This window comes from Equus quagga, chromosome 7 (genome assembly GCF_021613505.1).
Source record: "Equus quagga isolate Etosha38 chromosome 7, UCLA_HA_Equagga_1.0, whole genome shotgun sequence".
Taxonomy (NCBI): Eukaryota; Metazoa; Chordata; class Mammalia; order Perissodactyla; family Equidae; genus Equus; species Equus quagga.
In genome coordinates, this window is record NC_060273.1 from 9,868,592 (window position 1) to 9,889,543 (window position 20,952).

At 46.5% G+C, this 20,952-nt stretch overlaps 1 protein-coding gene across 7 annotated transcripts in view; it reads left to right on the forward strand.

Moving 5' to 3' along the window:
• Positions 1–20,952, forward strand: part of SNX29 (sorting nexin 29) — a 505,847-nt gene that overhangs the window by 43,461 nt on the left and 441,434 nt on the right. For all 7 annotated transcript variants that reach the window (XM_046665870.1, XM_046665874.1, XM_046665871.1 and 4 more), the window contains 3 exons: positions 15,805–15,985; positions 17,562–17,632; positions 18,815–19,063. In XM_046665870.1, coding sequence (XP_046521826.1) covers positions 15,805–15,985; positions 17,562–17,632; positions 18,815–19,063 — 501 coding nt within the window. The remainder of the gene's footprint in view (positions 1–15,804; positions 15,986–17,561; positions 17,633–18,814; positions 19,064–20,952) is intronic.

Below are 20,952 nucleotides of genomic sequence, written 5' to 3' on the forward strand. Positions count from 1 at the left end.
CCCCGAGGATCTGACCTTTGGCCGTGAAGAACGGTTCCTTCTGTTCTCACCCAGACTAGAATCCGTGTCTTTTCATTCCTTGGCCTTGATAACCAGAGAAGCACCAGCACATTTGCAAGACGTCTCCACATTGACATTCTCCCACTGCCCCGGGTCTTAGCATCGTTTCTGCACCTGCATCCCAAAGAGACTGACAAGCGAGCGGAGGCTCTGGCTTTGTTTTCTGTTGAGGAGGATGTGCTGGGTGGCCTCCTAGCCAATTAGAAGCAAAGGAAAGACCAAAGTAGCTTAGCCCTTGAGTGGCAGCAAAGGGCTTCTGTTGTGATTGTCAGCAGTGTTAATTAACCATTCACAGGTGCAGGATGGTCCTTGGCTGATTAAAATCTCTTTCCTGCTATTGAACATTTGATTAGAAACCTCGTGAGAGACACGGGGGTGGCTAGGTTCAGCTGCTGAGAGTTGGGAAAGAGCAGATCAGTGGCTTCTTGTGGCTTTCTTAAAGCCATTGGAATGGCCCTTTCAGGCCGAGGGAAGAAAAGGAAATCTGAAGAGAAGGAGTGGATGGAAATGAGCATCTCTCTGCTCCCTCATCCCTGCTGGCTGCTGAGCGAGGCCCTTTATGTAGCTTAGGGGTTAATATCAGACTCAGGAGTCGACGACAAGGTTGAAATCCCTGCTCAGTGACTTGTCACACGTGAGCTCTCTGGGACATCCCTTCTCTGAGCTTCCATTTTCTCATGTGTAAAATAAGGTTGATAAAGGACTTGCCTCGTAGGGTTGTGGTGGGGCTTGAGGGGAAAGTGCCTGCAAAGCCCAGGCCTTGGCACCGAGCTGCTGGAGAGGGTGCTTCTTGACGATAATGTGGCAGTAACTTTCTAGGGTAGATGATGGTGTCCTTATTTTTTGGAAGATGACACTGAGGCTCAAATAAGTTGATAAGTTGCCCAAGTTCCCACAGCTGGTAAACGGCAGAGCTGAGGATTCCAGCCCAGGTCAGATTGATGTCAAATTCCTGCCTCTTCCTGGCTCCCGCCTCTGGCAGCAGGCCTGATGCCCATTGCTGCTCCTCTGTAGACCTCTCCAGCTCAGTTAGCTGAATTCACAGTGACAAGAGAGAATAAATAACATGAATTGATCCACAGTGCTCTTGCATTAGCTCTGTTGACAGATGAAGAGAGAAAAGCTGAAACTTCAGAGTAATGACTGAACAAAATGGCATTGTTGAGAATCACAATACAGCAGGTAATACTGAGAGTCTGCCAGAGGCGTGACTGCATGGGGTCCTCTGGGTGACGGTGCATGTAGGACTGAGTTTGGAAACTGGTACCCTTGTACAGTGTACTTAAATTTTTTTTTAAGTTGCCAACATTTAACAATTAGAAGATTTCGTGTTGAAATGTGGATTTCTAGCTTGTCTTAAAGTTGGGGACCTCTGACTCTGGGCCCACATTTTCTGTTGACTTTGGAGCCGGGTGCCCCTGCCCTCTGTAAATGGGGAGACGTGCCCTAGCTCACCACAGTCTCCACCTCTCCCTCTCGCCCCTGACGCTTGAGACAGAGTGTTGGTTTTCATTTATTGTTGCACTGTTGCTATCGTTCCCTTAAATTCAGCAGTTTTCAAGTGTAAATACCTCTCAGATTATAAGCCTTTGAAGTCGGTTTCTAGAGTACTAAAACAGTTGTTTTTGTCAATTTTGTCTAGTTTTATAGTTGGTTTTTGGGGAGAGGATTTGTTCACCTTCTCACTTGGCTGTAGCTAGAAGTCCCTTAGTTTTTGTTTTTGTCTTGCTTTTGAATACACTCTTGTCCCTGCAGTGCCTCGTATTTTCCACTGAATGCCAGATGTTGTGTGTGAAGAATCAGGCACTTTGAAGTGTGGGATGATGTTATCTTTCTTGAGGGAGGATTTACTGATGCTTCTCAGGCTGTTAGGGTGAGGAGATCCATTTAATCTGGTCAAGGATTGAGCCAGTTCCCACCTGGGCGTCAGCACTTAAGCGGATGTGTTTCTGCTTCTGCCTTATTTCTAGGGTGTAGTTCTTTGAGGTTTCCAGCTTCCTAGAGCTGCCATAATGGATTTCCACACTCTAGGTGGCTTCAAACAACAGAGAGAAATTTATTCTCTCTCAGTTCTGGAGGCCACAATGCAGGTGTCAGCAGGATTGGTTCCTTCCGGAGGCTCTGCGGGAGAGTGCGTTCCTGCTGCCTGTCAGCAGTCCTGGGCGTCCCCGGGCTTGTAGCTTCGTCCCTCCAGGCTCGGCCTCTGTCTTCGGCCGGCCTTTCCTCCGGGTCTGTGTCTCTGTGTCCTCTCCTCTCCTTAGAGGAACAGCAGTTCTTAGGGCGCCCCCTACTCCAGTATGATCTCATCTCAGCTAGCTACATCTGCAAAGAGCCTTTTTCCAAATAAAGTCACCTTCTGGGCTTCCAGGTGGACATGAATATGAGGGGGACACGGGACACTATTTGGTCCAGTACACAGCTGAGTCCCTGAGGTGATTACTGTGCCCTTCTTCCTCAGCAGGCCCTGAACTCTAATTTTGTTCCTTTCCAAGCTCAAGGGAATTCTGGACGCTCTGCTCACCTTCTCCTCAGGGAAGCCTGTAGCTGGAAAGAGCCTCAGGGGCGAACTAAGGCTCTGAGGGTAGGACCCCTGTCTGTGGAACTCCCTTCTCTCTGGGTCCGACTTCCTCAGATCTTTCCCACCTTTGCAGAGCTCCTGGGCCTTCAGTTTGTTTTAATTAAAAAATTGTCTGCTTTTTTTAGTTGCTCTTGTTTTTGTGGGAGAGTTGTCTGGTCCAGGCTAATCTCCCAGAGCTGAAAGTGGCCCCTTGAAGTGACACTTGAGCGTGGCCCTTTTCCTGTTGCCAGATGTGCCACCTTTGTGTGGGACCATCCTCAGTTACTTTTCCACTTTTCTGCTCCCCAAGATAGACCATCGCCTGGAAAGGGGGTTTGCAAGTTCTGGGATGATTTTAATCAGTGCCTGCAAGCCTCTCCCGTGCCCTAGCTTACTGTCAAGTGTTTTTGTTTTTGGCCTCGCATTCAGGTTTCTTGTTTTTGCCTTGGGGAGTTTTTACCCAGACATCCCTGACTTGAGCAGTGTTGGTGAGGTGGACATGATTACGAGCAGTTATGCCGCCAACTCAGCTTTGCCTTGAGAAGCATTGTTGGCGCGCGTGGGAAGCAGTGTCCATCCCAAACTCGATCCCCTCAAGTAGATCATCCAGATAGATTACGCAGGACCCAGAGAGGCTCGGGACGAGGTCACCCGCGTGTCTCCTTCAGGATTCAGACCCCAGAAGTGAGAGTCGGCTGTGTCTGGTGGAGCCATTTTCTCTTACTCTGACAAGTGACAGGGTTTGTCTGCGTGAGTGATTGATCTGGGGGTGAGATGGGAGTCTGCATGGGCAGAGTCTGGTCCTGCAGTTTGGTTAACTTTCCCTTCCAGCCGTGCAGGGTAGCACGAATAATTACAGCGGGCGTTGCTTGCTCCCCACCCAGCAGTTCTGTCTCTTCTTTCTCGCTAATAGAACTCGGATTTTGTTCAGAAATTGGGTGGCCACGAGCTACAGGCCTCATGCTAGCCCCAGGGGGAGTGAATCTGGATCAGATCAGGCCAGCTGTAATAATTCTCAGCCTGTAGTAGTTGGTTTAGGTAGAGGCATGGGACACGGTCCTGACCAAAGGGAAGGAAGGAGAAGTCCGCTGAGGGGCTTCTGAGAAAGTTCCTTGCTGTTTAAATGGAGACTCAAGAGAAGGCTTATTTTATGGCCTTGGGTTGTTGCATGAGACGGTGATGTTTGGAGCTGTGGCAATGATCTTGTGACCATGAAGGGGGACAAATCTGGGGACAAAAGCCAGTACACCATGGATGGCAGCTCAGAAAGATGGAAAGTACCTGGATCCTTGATGATGTCACTGAGCTACTGAATTAACCAACTCTGAACCTGTCCTTCCTCTGGACTTAATGTTACATGAGATAATAAATTCCCTAATGCTTTAAGCCATTTTGAGTTGGATCTCCTTTTACTTGCATCTGAAAACATCCTAACTAAAACCATAGAGAAAAGCAAGGCAACTTAAAGAAAAGGTCGAAGACCTGTGCTCCAGAAATGGGAGGAAAAATGTGATTAGCACATTAATCTTGGAAATGACACCTGGATATTTTCTGCTCTTTCTGTTTAATTGGCTGACCACAGGCCTGGCTTTATTTGTTGCTAGTGACTCGTATCGTGCAGCTGCTGTGACCCAGGGGGTTTCTTAGACCCTTCATGATCATTATCCCATTTCGTTCCTGAGGTGGTGATGCATAGTGAACGAGAGCATCCCCATTTTACAGATGAAGAAAATAAGGCCCAGAGAAATATAATACTTTGCTTACTGTTCCAGAGCTAAGCGGCAGAGCTGGGATTTCTTCTCAGGTCTGCATGATTGTGATTCTGAAGCTTTTGATTTTATTCATAATGGCCTATTGTTTCCAGAAAGAGGGCTCTCTGAAAGATCGTGATCCCCCCAATTTGATCATGAGTAAGTTAAGCAGCCATTATTAAGTAAGCTATGATCACTCAGAGCAGAGGTCAGCAAACTATGTCCCAACACCTACTTTTTAAATAAAGTTTTATTGGAACGCCGCCACATCTATCTATCTATCTACTGTCTATGGCTGCTTTTAGGCAGAGTTGGGACTGAGACCATCTGGCCTGTAAGGTCTAAAGTGTTTACTACTTGGCACTTTACAGATAAAGTTTGCCAACTGCTGCCTTAGAGAACAAAGGACGGGGATTCCACTTTGCCTTATTGTCACACCATATTCAGGTGTCTGTTGTCTGTATAATCCACTAGATGGCAAGCTTGGGGAGGGCAGGGCACCATGTCTGTTTTCCTTCCTCTTGACTTCCCAGTGCCTAGCACAGTGTCTGGAAATATGTAAGTTCTTCAATAAAAATAGGTTCAACAAATACATATTGGCTGGAAGGAAGGGCCTTATTCAATGTGCATAGTAGTGTATATCAGGATTCCTGAGGTACCTTATACCAGGACCACTCCAGAGGGCTACAAAGGAAGTGATTAATTTTTGAGGAAAAGAGCAAAAATTAATTTTTAAATTAAATAAAAATCAAGTGACTGAGAGCTCTGCATTGTCTTGGAATTAGTAGATTTTGCAGCCATTGGAAGCCCAAGTAGCCAATGCAGAAGGCATTGTGGAAAAATGAATTATTTTCCATTCTACTGGAGAAATTTGAAGACACCACTGCAGTTAGTGGCTGTCCTGGTCCATTCGGGCTGCTATAACAAAATACCACCGACTGAGTGGCTTATAAACCACAGACATTTATTTCTCACGGTTCTCGAGGCTGGAAAGTGCAAGATCAAGATGCCTGCACGGTTGGGTAGGGCCCTGTTCCTGGTTCACAGCCGGTGCCTCCTTGCTTCATCCTCACATGGTGGAGAGAGCAAGGGATCCCTCTGGAGCCTCTTTTGTAAATAGGACACTAGTCTCATTCAGGAGGGCTCTACGTCATGACCTACTGGTCCTCCCAAGGCCCCACTTCCTAATACCATCATCTTTGGGGGTTGGGATTTCAACAAGTGAATTGTGGGGGGACACATGAGACCATAGCAGTGGCATTTCGTGGCATAACCTTGGAATTTGATGTTCTTGTTAATCATCAGTATATCATCATTAGGTTATGTGTTGGCAGTCTATTACAAGGTGGTAGGCTTGTTTCAGAACATACCAGAGACACACTTGCTGTTATTGAGCTGCATGTCCTGTAAAATTTAAGTTTAGTCTTCCTTATCTGTTCAGCAGCCTTTGGCACCAAGGACTCTCTGCCCTTGAAACACTGTCGTCCCCTCTCTTCTGCAAGGCCACAACCTCCTGGCATACTTTCTACTTCTTGGCTTATCCGTCTTGGCATATCACTTCTACACCCTCAAATGTTAGATATTATGCATCCTCAGATTCTGTTGTTGACTGTTTCTGCACATGCTGTCTGAATTCCTTGGTGGAAATTGCTATCTGTGCGTTGGTTACTCTGTTATACCTCCAGCAGACCACTCCCTTGAGCTCTGTCTTTCTCAGTGTCTCTATTTGGGTGTACCACAGGCTTGTCAAAGTCTCCGAGACTGAGTCCTCAACCCCCTCCCCATGTTTGCTCCTGTGTTCTTGCTTAGTGAATGGCTCTGCCCTTCACCCAGGCCTCCTGGAGAGCACTCAGGCTTCCTCCCAGCCTCCTCCTCCTCCTTTCCCTCTGCCCCTAAACCAGTCCTTCCCAAAGCCCTGTGTTTTCTGTTTCTCACATGGTCCCCTAATCCACTCACATTTCCTCCATCCTTAATGAATTTCTTCTCTCTCCCCAATTATGTCTTTCTGCCTCCAGTCTTGATCAGCTCTAATCCACTCTGCACATTATAGCCAGAGGGGTCTTAAATGACCAACCTGCTCCCCACCTGCACCCCCTACTTAAAGCTCTCTCATGGTCCTCTGAGTTGGGACAGAGGACACACTCCTTGACATGGCTTCCAAGATCTGTCTCCTTCCAGCTTTGTCTGTCTCTGCCCTTCCTGTAAACAATACCACACACTCAGGGCTCATATGCAGCCAACAGGTAAGACGTTGCACCACTTCTATCCAGCTGATAAAAAACCCACGACCTGAGCCCCACAAGTGCCCCTGCTGCCACAGCCCCTGCCTGGGGACCCCTGGGACCTCCCCACAGTTCAGCAACCACAGCGCTGATGCTAGACTCTCTGGGGTCTTCAGTGCCACTGTGTTTTCATTGCTCAATACCTCTGACCAGTTTAGATGGCTAAATCATAAATTTTGAACAGCACTGCTGGTTTCTACAGTCCTAAAACTCTTCAAGTCTGGAAGTATTCTTCTTTCTCTTCCATTGTCTGCTTTCCTCCCCAACCGTCACTGAAATGTCAACTGCTCAAACTTCTATTTTCTCTCTCTTTTTAGAATTGTGGTAAAATATTCGTAACATAAAAATGATAATTTTAACCACTTTAAAGTGTACTGTTCTGAAGCATTAACTACATTCACATTGTACAACCATCACACCATCCATCTCCAGAACCTTTTCACCTTCACATATTGCAATTCTATCCTCATTAAACAATAACCCCCCCATTTCCGCTTCCCACCAACCCCCTGGCACCATTCTACTTTGTGTCTCTATGAATTTGACTACTTTAGGTACTTCGTATAAGTTGAGTCATACAATATTTATCCTTTTCTGTCTAACTTATTTCATTATCATAATGTCTTCTAGGGTCGTGCGTGTGTAGCGTGTGTCAGAATTTCCTTCCTTTTTAAGGCTGAATAGTATTTCATTGTATATGTGTACCACACTTTGTTTATCCACTCATCTGTTTATGGAACTCCGGGTTGCTTCCTCTTATTGACTGTTATGAATAGTGCTGTCACGAACGTGGACGTACAAAGAACTGTTCAAGTTCCTGCTTTCAGTTCTTTTGGGTGTGTATCCAGAAGTGGAATTGTTGGATCATATGGTGATTGTTTAAGTTTTTGAAGATGCACCATACTGTTTTCCATACTGGCTGCTCCCTTGTACATTCCCACCAGCAATGCACAAGAATTCCAATTTCTCCACATCCTCACCAACACTTGCTTTTTTTTGTGTGTTTTTGATAATAGCCATTCAAATGGGTGTGAAGTGGTATCTCATTGTGTGGTTTTGATCTATTCTTTCTTGAAGTTTTAGGTTTCTCTCAAAAAGTCGTTCCTGAGCGCCCCACTCAGTTCAGCTGGCCTGTGCCCCTCCTGTAGGAGCCCATTCTGTAGTCCTGAGTCCTTCTCTCATCAAGCTTATATATGCCGCTGCCTGTTTTCTTGACTGTCTGTCTCGATGGTCAAGGACTGGGTCCATCCTTGGTCATCCTTGTAGCTCCAGTGTATTGCCAGATGCCTGGCCACCAAAAAACTACATTCAGAAGAATGACTCGAGGACTCAGACTTGAGGACATGCCGCCCATTCTCCTGGGAAGTGAAACCCACCCTCTGCTGTCTGTACATCTTCACAGTCAGTTGAGAGCAGATGGTAGGAGTATACCCCCAACTGTAAAATTAGAGAAGCCAACTTCCCTGGTCCTCAGTGGGGATTTTTGAAAATGGTTGATTGCATTTAACTCAAAGCAGGATTTGTATTTTGCTTCACTGGGTCACCTTGGGTCACAATTTCATTTCTGCAGAAAATTAATTTTGGAGGAAGCTGCATGTGCCAGGAGAAGCCTGGGCCTTTTGATTGTGAGGGGAAGTCCGCTCCCCTACCCTCTCATCCCTGCAATGTTTTCGGTTCCCTCTTTGTGTGTGTCTCTCGTATTCACGAGCTTGAAATCAGCTACTTGTGGTGAAAGAGACCTTGGAAGGATGGCTGCGGAAGGTGTAAAGAAATTACTGAGCTCTGTCCAGGGGTGGTGATAAAAATGTCTAACAGCTGGTAGGGAACTGCTGCCCTCAGGGAGGGAGCCGGAGCTGGAGTGCCGTCTCCTACGGGCAAGGTGTTAACTTGTGAGTCTTTAGATTATTGGGATATCCGTAGGGTCCTGGGAGGGTCCTTGACAGCTGAGGTGGCTGAGGGCTTAGGCCAATGGCTGTTTACTAAGGGGCACGAAACTGTCCCAGCATGTTAAGATCTGGTATAGCTGGACCAGTGCCTCTTGGCCAAAGGTGACCCCTGCTGTTTCAAAGGCATTTGATCCTGATGTCTTGTAAATTAAGACTCAGATTTGGCCTCAGAGTTGTCAGTTTTTAGTCCATTATTATTGGCCTGTTGGTTCCATGGGTCCTTTGCTTTGCTCCTGTTAACATGAAAATGGCTCTTCAGCAGAGGGTGGGGTGCACCCCTAAAAGGAAACAAGATCCAAGCTTTAGAAGTCCCTGTGTCTTTGGTGCTAGAGAAGGTCCCCACTTTTCAGTAAAGGAGGCGCTGTAGAGTCTTGTATAATGTGGGTGAATGCCAAGGGTGCTATGCAGAGGTGTTCAAGCTCGGGACTCAGATGCTCAGGGGCCAGACAGGTGACAGAAATGAGTGAATCAGGCAGTGAAAGGTGTCCGGGAGTAGGAAGCTGTGAGTCCCTTGGCCACTGCAGAGCAGGCTGGGAAGTATAGTGTGTGGGGGTTCAGGAAGAAGAGAGGAATCGATTTTGAGGAGCAGCTAGCAGTCTGCCCTGGGTGGAGGTTTGACTCTTCTGTGTAGAGGGGTCAGACAGCCTCTTTACGGGGACAGTTGAATAGGGACCTAAAGAAATGAGGGAATTAGCTAAGATACTGGGGGAGGAATTCCAGCTGGTTCAGCAAGTTTAAAGTGTGTACCAGTCACTTGCCTTTTTGCTCTCCAAGTTATTCTCTGCCCTTCCCGTGAAAACTCTATTTCCCAGGCTCCTTTGCCCATCCTCTTCCCGCTTGGTTTGGCCCTGGGAGGTGGTGATGAGTTGGGAAGGTGGAGGAAGAAGGCAGCTAGAGTATTTCTTCCTCTCAGCCCTGCTTTCCATGGTGTTTCCAGCAGCAGCAGTGGTCCACGGAGGTCCCACGTGGTCTGCTGGTTAGGCCTTTGTCTCCTCATCCCACATTGCTCCTTGGTGCTTCTGCCACAGCCCAGCTGTTGCCCGGCAGCCCTGGTAACACCACCTCTTCCTTTTGTTCCTCTGGTTCTAGGGATGGGTTGGTTTTCTGACATCGGTAATCTCTAGGTTGCTTCATTATCTCCTATTCAGCTTGTTAGAGATTTTTCCAGAATCTTGGTCACAGATGTCCTGTATTAAATTCCTTCGGTGGACTCCCTGGTGTGGTTTCTGTTTGCATGGCTGAGTAGGCCCTGGGGACCAGGTGGTTGGAGCAGGGGAGGGGCAGGGACAGTGGGACAAGGTGAAACAGAGAGGGGTGGAGGAGCTAGGGAAGCAGCAAACTGAGCTGCCTTTTCTGGCTTTATTTTTGTGATCTCCATCCACCCCATCAAGATAATTTCTGTTTGGTCTGTGGAGTCAGTAGGAATGTTTAGTTTTTAAATTTAAACCTATTGAAATCTTCAAAAGTAATCCAGTATCTCAGATTATTGTGCCTTTATCCATTCTTTAAAAATGTATCAAATTTTGAATTATGTGCTTTCAAATGGTTAAGATGGTGAATTTTATGTTAAGTGAATTTTACCACAATTAAAAAAAAAGTGGCTAAGTTACCATTAATTGCCAAGTTTAAGTTTTTTCTAACTGCAAAGGAGTTTAAGAACTAACTAAAATGGAATTTAATAGCAGAGTTAATTTCAGTTGCAGTGAAATAAAGGCAATTCTAACTCAGAAAGTATCAATGCAAAATGGTGCAGCTGCTATGGAAAATAGTTTGCTGGTTTCTCAAACAGTTAAGCAGAATTACCATGTGATACAGCACTTCCACTTCTAGATAGATACCTAAAAGAATTGAAAGTGGGCACTCAAACAGGTGCTTGTACATCCATGTTCATAGCAGCATTATTCACAAGAGCCAAAAGGTGGAAGCAACCTAAATGTCCATCATCAGATGAATGGATACACAAAATGTGGTGTGTACATAGAATGGAGTATTATTAAACCCTAAAAAGAAATGAAGTACTGATGCATACTCTAACACAGATGAACCTCGAAAACCTTATGCTAAGTGAAAGTAGTCAGACACAAAGGGACACATATATTCCACTTATATACAGTATCTAGAATAGTCAAATTCACAGAGACAGAAGACAGAAAGTAGAATAGAGGTTACCAAGGGCTGAGGGGAGGGGAAAATGGGAGAGTTATTGTTTAATGGCTATGGAGTTTCTATTTGGGAAGATGAGAAAATTCTGGAAATGGATAGTGGTGATAGTCGCACAACATTGTGAATGTACTTAATGCCACTGAATTATACACTTAAAAATGGTTAAAATGGTGAATTCTATTATGTATATTTTACCACAATTTAAGAAAAGCAAAAAGTATCAAGTTTACATACTTAGTACAAGTCATTATGATGTACGGTTCATGTTTAAACCGCAGTCACTGGGTTCCAATTCCAGGCGGCAGTTTTGTGGCCGGTTGGAAAATGGCCGAGTGACAAAGCTACAGCCCCTTATTGGAAACTCGGCTTTGCCAGTCCCCTTGTGTCTTGTCGTTGGGCTCATCCACAATGGGATGTGACTGGGATCTCGGAGCACCTGTGCCTGCCCAGGGCTCAGGCTGGAGTATGGGAACACTTGGTCTGCCTTTTGTTCCTGGAACGCTTGATACCATGTACGGCTGATTCTGTTTCCTACTTAAAACCCATTTGTCTTTTCTTCTTTGGTTGATAGAACCCTGCTTGTGCTTGGGGTTGTGGGATAGCCTTCTCTAGGTAACGGATCATGAGTGATTAAGCCAGTCTTGACATCCTGTTCTCCACTCCCTTGCGGTTTTCTGGGATTACTTATCATTGCCTGAAAAAAGGAGTGATAGAACTGGCTTTATCTTGTTCTTTTTCTTCCTGCTCCGCTTGTGGATGTGATTCCCAGGTGGTGACAATCCCAAGACAGTGAGGTGAAGGTCAAGAGATTGGAGATCTGCCTGTGACAGAGCCTTTGAACCAGCTGTCTACCTCTAGGACTAGTTATGAGAGAAAAAGAAGTCTTTCTTTGTTTACAAGGAGCCTAGCTTCTTGTGGTTGGGTTTTTTGTTTCTTGTTAAGCAATGTTTTTTTGTTTATTTTTGAGTGATGCATTCGCCCCTTTAATGCACGCAGGCATTGCTCAGTGCCTGGCGTGTTGTCAGGCCTCTGTAAATGATTGTCACATGACTGAAGAACATACCTTATCTCACTGTGTTAGGCTTCTTGTTGCAAGTGAAGCAAGCTGCTTAGACAGATGTAAGTGAAAAAGGGCAGTTATTGACACAAGGAACTAAGAAATCTGAGGGTGGAGCTGGATTCAGGGGCTCAGTATCCCCCACATCTGTCTCTTTCTCAGCCCTGCTTCTCTCAGGGCTGGCGTCTTTCCCAGGTGGGCTCGCTCTGCATGATAGGGGGGAAAAATGGCCCCACGTGGTTCTAGATTTGCACGATTATTAGAACTCCTACTTCTAGAACAATGGTCAGCAAATTTCTTCCTTCAGGGATCAGAGAGTAAGTATTTTAGGCTTTGTGGCCCATAGGTCACAGCTCTGTTGTTGCTGTAGCAGGAAAGCAGCCCCAGACACATAGACAATGGGCATGTCTGTGTTCCAATAAAACTTTACTTACAAAAACAGGTGGTGGCTGAATTTGGCCCTCGGGCCGTTGTTTGCTGACTTCAGTCCTCGAAGGAGACAAGGCCTGTCTTCTAGTGGTTCAGGTAGAAGTTGTGGGGTGGGACCTGTGGTCCAGGGCTGGGACTAGGCTGAGCCAGTGAGCACTCACTTCAGCCACAGAATTTAAGGGGGTGCCGAAAAACCCCCTCGGCAGTCAAGATAATTAAAAAAAATCAAAGTATGTGTGGAAAACAATTCGTGATTCACAAAATATCAAACAGTGCCAGCATGAGGGTGGGGTGTGTGAGGCGAGTCGAGGCACATGCCCTGCTGTCACCAGGTGATTGCCCAGCCTGGGTTACCTGTCCAGCCCGTGGGAGGGAGAGGTCGGCAGTGCTGAAGGCAACTTCACGGGGAACCAAATGGAACATGGTTGTTCCCCTAGGAAAGAGGGGTGCTGCGACTAGAAAAAAGGGGAAGGGATGTTGTTTGCTTGCCTTCGTGCCTGGGCACCAAGCACTTCACATGTGTGCTTTATTTTCTCATTTTTTTCCTTCATAGCAAAGCTTAAAGGCCGGTACTGTTAGCCCCATTTTACAGATGAAGAAAATGAAGGACAAGATAAGTTGCCCAAGGTCACACAATGTCTGAACCAGAATTCGAGCCAAGGTTTGGATTCTCCTTGGCCTCCAAAGTATGAATTCTTGGCACCGATTAAAGTTGAAGCCTGTTGGAAATTTAGCCACAGGCCCTGTGCTGTTAGTCATCCTCATTAACAAGGCGCCCAGGTAGCTCCCCCAACACCCTCCTCCTGGCTCCTGTTCTTGTTGGCAGATGGCTTTCAGGAATTTGGAGAACCAGAAGCCCTTGCCCACTTTTGGAATTAGCCCCTCGTTTCAAAGCAATAAGAGATTGGTGTATATTCCCAAATTAAATTAGGGACACTGCAAGCGTTAAGTGGCAGGTGAGCTGCACTTTAAATAGACCACATTAATTCTGGCAGTGGAAGCAGAGCCCTACTGGGATAATTCTTATCATCCTCAGCATCGCTCTGGCAAGCTTTAGAAGGATTCTGTAGCAGTAAGCAATTTGTGAAATTGAAAGGTGAAAACACGCCTTAAGGTGTTTCACGTGTATTCAAGGTGAGAGGGAGGTGACTGCAGCTTCCAAGAAAGACAGGATGCAGCTGAGGGTCGCTTGATTTGAACTGTGATGGATGTACAGATGGTTGTCTGGTGTGTTTCAAAACAAGTTATTGGCCGGCCTGCTGGCCCAGGGTATGACTCTCACCAAATTCTCCGTTCTGGTTTCTGAGCGAGGCTGCGAGTGGAAAGAAGGCTGTTGTGCACTCGTGTGGTTTGGGCTGACCTAATGAGTTTTGGAAGGGGATTAGTCTGGCATTTAGGGATTGAGACAGAAGGTATTCCTGAGTAAACTGCCCTGTTGCTGGTTTTTCCAGTCATTCTTGAGACATTTATTTGAAATGATCCCAGAGGTCAGCTTGATCCACAAATACGTACACACACTCATACGTACATATACATTTAAATGCTGTTAACAGAAAAAGGAAAAGAGGAAATAACAAATGCTCTCATATGAGAAGGTAATTATTAAGCAAACTGGTTGGCCATCATGGGCTGGGCGTCATGCTCAGCACTTTTCCTCCGTTTTCTGCAGTTACCCCAATAACCCTGGGTGATTCTGCACTTTGGGGATTATTTTAAGGGAGGGGGATGTGAAGCTTAGCACGGCTGAGTGACCTGCCCAGGGTCATTCTGTTGAGTGATCCCTTCACTGCCCACTGGACTGGAAGCTCGGTGGGGGTGAGCTCTTCCTGTCTCTACCTGGTATCCCATGGCCTTGCCCAGTTCATGGCTTCCAGTAAGAATGCGGTCGATGCTGGTTGAGCTGAACAGAAATATTTGAGTGAGCTTATTAACCTGGTGTCCGTTTTACGGAGGTGGGTATATGTGCATCCTCTGGAAGGGAAGGTTTGAAGATCTTGTCACATTCTCAGAGGGGCCTGTGAGCCTGTTTAGCTCCTGGAGTAGAATCCCCGTCTGGCAGCAGAGACTTAGCATTTTCTCTCTTGGGATCTGAAGCAGTCGTGAGCATGATCATTTTGAAGAAGGTAGAGCCCGCCCTCACTTCTCAAGGCAGTGTGGTTTAGTGGTTTGCAGTTAGAAATTTTCAAGATCCCCTTCTGTACCGCGTGCTAACTGTGTATCACTGGGTGAGTTATGCCACTCGTCCAGGCCTCGGACCTTGTCTTGACATGGAGGTGGCCGTGGTCGTTGAGCAGACTGCGGTCAGATGTAAAGTGTTCAATGCAATGGCTGGTACGTGGTTGGCAGCGTGAAGAAGTTTTGATGTGCCAATGTTAAGTGAAGAAATTGATCACAAAATTAGGTATGCACTGAAATTATAACTATGAAAGTTCTAGGTGTGTGTGGATAAGAAAGGTGGGATGTGAGGAGATACGTTGACTAGTCTATGGATAAAAACACTCTTTCTTAGCTTTCCCTTAAAATCTTAAATCTGTTCCTCTTCTCAGACCTAGTAATTCAGCATATGGAGATCTCTCCTGAGGAACTGAAAATGAGGACAATTACGTACAAGGATGTTCCTTACTGTATATAGGGAAAATTGCCAATATATCATGTTTCCAGCAGTAGAGAAATAGTTAAATTATGTTTAACTGGGAAGCCATCAAAAGTCGTGTTTTCCAAAGATCTTTAAATGTTATAGGAAAATTTTCATGATCTAGACAAGAAAAGAAACAAACCAGGATACAATATTTTATATATATATGTTATGTGTGTATATGTATATATGTGTATATGTGTATACATATATCACGTATCATATACAGTATGATGTCATGTTAGTTTCTTATAGCTGCTGTAACAAATTACCACCAACTTGGTGTCTTAAAATAACACAGATTTACTTTCTTACAGTTATGGAGGGCAGAGGTCCAAAGTCAGTTTCACTGGACTTAAGTCAAGATGATGGCGGGCTGATTCCTTCTGGAGGCTCCAGGGCAGGACCTATTCCTTGCCTCTTCCAGCTTCTGCTGGCTTCTAGCATTCCTTGGCTGTGCCACATCACTCCAGTCTCGGTTTCTGCTTCCCTGGTCACGTCGCCTTCTCCTCCTCTGCGTCAGATCGCCCTCTTTGGGCCCACCGAGACTACCCAGGATAATCTCCCCATCTCATGACCCTTGACTTAATCACATCTGCACAGTCCCTTTTGCCGTATGATTAGGATATGGTTATCTTTGGGGGTCATAATTCAGCCTATCACAGATGTCAATTTTGTGTAAAAAGAAAAGTATAGGAAAAAAGACTGGAAGAAAGTCCTTGAAAATGTTTGGAGTGGTCATCATTTCTGGATGGTAGATTTGGGGGTCATCTTTATTTTTGGTATACTACTCTCCTGTGTTTTCCTTTTCTGTGCTAAGGAAGTAACCGTTTTACGTTCCTCAAATAATGCCCAGGGGGCGTTCCTCTAAACATGATGAGCGTCCCGGCCGAGTTCCAAGGCGCCCGTGCGCTCTCTCCGCAGAGCCCGTGTTCTGGTTCTACGTGAAGGAGGTCCTCAACAAGCACGAGCTGCAGCGCTTCTACTCCCTGCGCCACATCGCCTCTGACGTGGGCCGCGGCCGCGCCTGGCTGCGCTGCGCCCTCAACGAGCACTCCTTGGAGCGCTACCTGCACATGCTCCTGGCCGACCGCAGCCGGCTCAGGTACCGCGAGCGGGTGTGGGAGGGGGTGCGGCGAGTGGCTAAACTCACGGCGTCTGGATTCAGGCTGCCTGGATTCGCATCCCGGTCCCTCCATCTGGGACAACTGGGTTCTTACAGTCCCAGATTGTTCAGCTGTGCTGTGGGCACAGTTGGTCAGAGAATACATGAGAATGCCTGTAAAGGGCTCAGCGTGGCTCCTGCATGTAGCAAGCACTCAGTAGATGCTTCTTATTAAGGCTTGGAGAGTGGAGAGAGCTGCTGTCTTAGGACAAAGCCTGCTCTTCTCTTGGTGGCATTTCAATGTGGGCTTCTGTTTAGGATCTGAGTGGGGGGCTGCAAAGGTATGCATGCACCTCCCAAGCATTGACGAGCTTTAGCTAAGGAGAACAAGCTTGCGCTTCTTCCAAGGCCTTTTCGTGAAGCTCTCTCTGGCAGATCATTTCCAAGTAGTTCAGCATTGCACGCCCAATATCAAGGGTGACTTTAACAGCGAGCAGTCGAAGTGAATCCAGCCGTTAACAATCACAGTTGGACTTACCTGAACTACTACTTATCTAACTCGATGTGGGAAAAACAAATTCTTTCACATGCATGAGAACTGGGCCAGATTTTTAAAGAATCACAATTTTGGGAATCAGAGGTGCTGTTGCAATGCCAGCTTGCCCATGTGGTTTGTGCTTCCACCGACTCCTGCTGGGTAAGTTTACTGAAAATGATGCATCTCTTTTCTCTTTCTGTTAGTTGTTTGCAGTCACTTCAGCAGCTGATGTGTCCAGGCTCTTGCTGACCTGCAGGTCGCTCATCACTGACTGTGCTTTAGCGAAATTTGGCTTGGACTCCGTTAATTTAGAGTTCTCTGACCTGGTGGCGAAGTCAGGAGGTTGAGCATATTTGCTTGTTGTTGCTTAGCTGGGGGTTGGATCAAGAGCTGAGGAATTGGATTGAGAGACCTGCTTTTGAACCCTGGCTGTACTGTTTATTGCTGGATGACCTTGGGCAGACCAAGTAGGCCCCTCTGACCCCTTGCTCCTACTCCTTTCTGCTGTTAGAATTTGTGAGATCTTTTTAGCTTCCCAGCCCTTTCCAGGGCTAACTAGGGCTTTTGGGGCTACAGCCCAAGCAGGTTTTATATGTAAATCCCCTGGTTGGTGGAGGCCTGGAATGCTGTCATTTCTATCTGAAATGGTTCCTTCTTATGTTAGCCCAGTCAGGGGGCTGGTGGGCAGGCTTGGATTTCCTTCTGTCTCCTGGAGACATTGCCTGAGTGGAAGTCACCCTTCTGTGGGTCTTGTCCTCCATTGCTGCTTCACAAATGCTGCGTTTACATCTCATGCCTATTTCAGTGCTCTCAAGCACAGGGGAAACTCAAAATCTCAGGGGACCGAAGAGGAAGTCATAGGATATATGTGTGCAATCCTGTGTTTGTAACCAGAAGCTTCAGCCCAGCAGACCTCATATCTCTACTCTGAGATGACCAGGCATGGATTTTCCAGGGAGCCGTATAGCAGAATTGTCTGGCGAATGGATGCGGAGAACCACTATCCAGAGCTTTTCCCTTTTCTCTTTCAATTTGCAGCACTTTTTATGAAGACTGGTCTTTTGTGATGGATGAAGAAAGGTCTAGCATGCTCCCCACCATGGCAGCTGGTAAGCCTGGCCAAGGCCAGGGGTGCTGGGTCCTGTGAAGGTTGGTGAGCAGAGGAGGCTGGCTGGGGGTGAATTTATAACTCCGAGTGATGCTATGATTTTCCCTGTCCCTCACCCACTTAATGAATCACTCTCCACTGTCCTTCCTTTAGTGGCAGTTGAGTATTGAGTCCATTTATCTAGAATTTGATACCCTGGCAGAAAAAGCATGGGGTTGAGGGTTTTGGGCTATGGCTTTGCAGGTGTAATGTGAAGATCCAGGAAATTGGAGGCAGGAGACCTGCCCTTGAAGCCTGGCTCTGCCCCTCATTGGCTGGTGACCGGGGTTAGATCCTGAGAGCTTTTTCCTCTTTACTTTACTTTCCTCCTCTGCGGGCTGGGAATACCCCTGTAGTCTCCTTTATAGGGCTAGCTCAGCAGTCCCCTTTATAGGGCTGTGACAGATCAAATGTGGTCGAGTCATGTACGTGATCTGCCAACTCGAAAGCCCTGGATTGATGTTAGTGGGTGGTTGTTAAATTGTTCATCATTTGACTCTCAGAGCGAAAGATGGGAACCACCCAACAGAAGAGGGCAACTTGCTTTTTTCCTTCCAAATCCTTTGTTGCCTCCTTTTTTTCTTTCCTGAAACTTGACACTAAGTCCCACATATTGAGAGTTATGTTAGTCTAGTCCATGGATGAGAAAGTCAGGATTGACCATACTTTCCTCTGTAGGCCATAGGATACCAGTGCAGGTTTTTGCCTAAAGTAATAATAATAATGAAATTGGTGCACATTTTGTGTTCCTCACTGAGTTGAGTGTTTTTGCTGGGTCATGGTCTTTAATACTTAAAAACCCTGTGAGAGAGATGCTATCATCCCCAGTTTACAGATAAGGTAACGGAAGCTCAGAGAGGTTGTACATGGCTTGACCAAGGTCTCATAGCTAGGAAGTGCCAGTGCTAGGGTTCAACCCAGGCAGTCTGACCCCAGAATTTAGGACTTAACTTGTCTTCCTGACAGCGAGAGAATTTGGAAAGACTCAACTCCTATAATAACTGGTGCCTACTGACCCCAGTTTTTGGGAGGTTTTTATCAAACGTTTTCCCTCTTGTGCCCTATAATGTCTGCAGCTTGCTTATCCTGTTGGAGGGTAACTGTTCAACAGCAGACGCTCCAGACTGTTCCCTTTTTCGGGCAGGTCTGAACTCCATACTCTTTGCAATTAACATCGACAACAAGGATTTAAATGGGCAGAGTAAGTTCGCTCCTACCGTCTCGGACCTCTTAAAGGAGTCAACGCAGAATGTGACCTCCTTGCTGAAGGAATCCACACAGGGAGTGAGCAGCCTGTTCAGGGAGATCACGGCGTCCTCTGCTGTCTCCATCCTCATCAAGCCTGAGCAGGAGACCGACCCCCTGCCCGTCGTGTCCAAGCACGTCAGTGCTGGTGAGGAGAAGGCGCATGCGAGGTAGAACAGAGCGGGTCGCGGACAGGGCAGCAGACTGTGGCTGCGGTGGACACGCCTCGTCATCTGAAAGTGCCAAGGGGAATGAAATCTGATGCACTTGCATTTTCACTTTACGTTTGTGTCTGTTTTTCTTACCCTTTTTCACTGTTATTCACTCCGAAAGGGACCTGAGAGCCTTACTGAGATGTCAAGATGAGAGTGTAGAAAGGCCAACAGCTCAGTCAGAGTGAACTAAAAGTGAAGGTGTGATGGTCACACGAAGCCCGATGAAGTTGATCTCCATTTGTTTATTCCTTCATGCGTCCATTCCTTGGTTGACTTACTGCATTCTGTGTGCTGGGCAGTGAGCCAAGGAAGACAGATTGCCAGCATTTAGCCTTCAGTCTCCTTTGGGATGGGTGGGGGTAGACATTTAAGGACAAATTCTATAAATAATTAGTGATCCTTCTGATAAATGGGATGAAAGCCAAGCATAGGGTGCTATGGAGGATGTTTACTGTTGGGGGGTGATATTTAGGTAGAGCCCAAGGGGAGGAAGGGGTTGGTCTGCTTTGACCCTAGGCTGTGGGGAGGCAAAAGAGAATTGGTTGAGTTAATTTTGTGAGAAGTTTACAATACACCTTGAGCTTTCAGGGACATCCAGAATGTTGCTACAACAAACTAGGAAATTTTGGGTCTAAGTGCTTTGTCCTAACATTCTCAAATCCCTTAAACAAGGTGGTAATCATGCTCATCCCTTTGGAATTATTAGTGGTGAAAACAGACTCCCATGGAGTCTTTGGTACACGCTGGCTTTATCTGTCTTACCCTCTCCTTCTCGAACAGAGACTCCATGTGAATGACATAGCAAACAGGACTGTTTGGGACTTTGTGTAACAGGGATGCTGGAATTTATACACCCAAAGAGTATCCTGTCCGTCCATTTTGGGGGCTCTGCTTTGATGTTGTCTCGGAGTTGTGATACACTGGTGAAGCATCACCCTGTCACACCTGGTTTAGATGGACTGGATTTTTTAGAATTGGCTCGAAGTGTCTTACCCTCAAGTTTGATGATTAAGATGGGTGAACAGACTGGCTAACCCGAGCACTGATCACCAAGGCAGTCTTGACTTGTGCTTGTTAGCCTTTGCTGTGTAACAAACAGCTCCAAAATGTAGCGGCTTAAAATAACCATGTTTTATTATTTCTTTATGGTTATATGGGTTGGCAGGATGATTCTTCTGCTAGTTTCATGGGCTCATTCATGGGGCTATATTCAGCTGGTGGCAGAGCTGGAAGATCCAAGATGGCCGCACTCATCATCTGGAGTTGGTGCTGCCTCTTGGCTGGGGCATCTCACTCTTCTTCCACTGGGCCTCACATGCTCCAATAAGCTAGACTGGCTTCCTTCCATGGTAGAGTCAGGGCAGTGTTCCATGAGGGCACAAGACCTCTTGATGCCTAGGCTCCAGAACGCACATGCCTAGTTATTTCTGCCACATTCTGTTGGTAAAAGCAGAGCACTCAGCCAGCCCAGGTTCAAGGGGGTGGAGAAATAGACACACCCTCCATGGGAGGAGCAGCAGACTCCCATTGTAAGGAGCGATGTGCAGTGATGAGAGGAAGCGTGGCCGTGAAACAATTGACCACATCCCCAAACTGGCTTTCTTGGTCTCATCTACCAGCTATTGAGAGTATTTCCAAAGTGAAACAGTGAAAAACCATTTCAGCGATGCTCTCATCCTTTGACTCAAAGTGCTTAGAAGGAACCATTTTAATGTGTGCTCTGTGGCATCTTTGTTTAAATTGAAAGTACAGGCCCGCATCCATTTTGCTCAGTCTCCTGTAGACAGGTTTTTTTCCCCAGGACTTAAATTCACATTCTTTT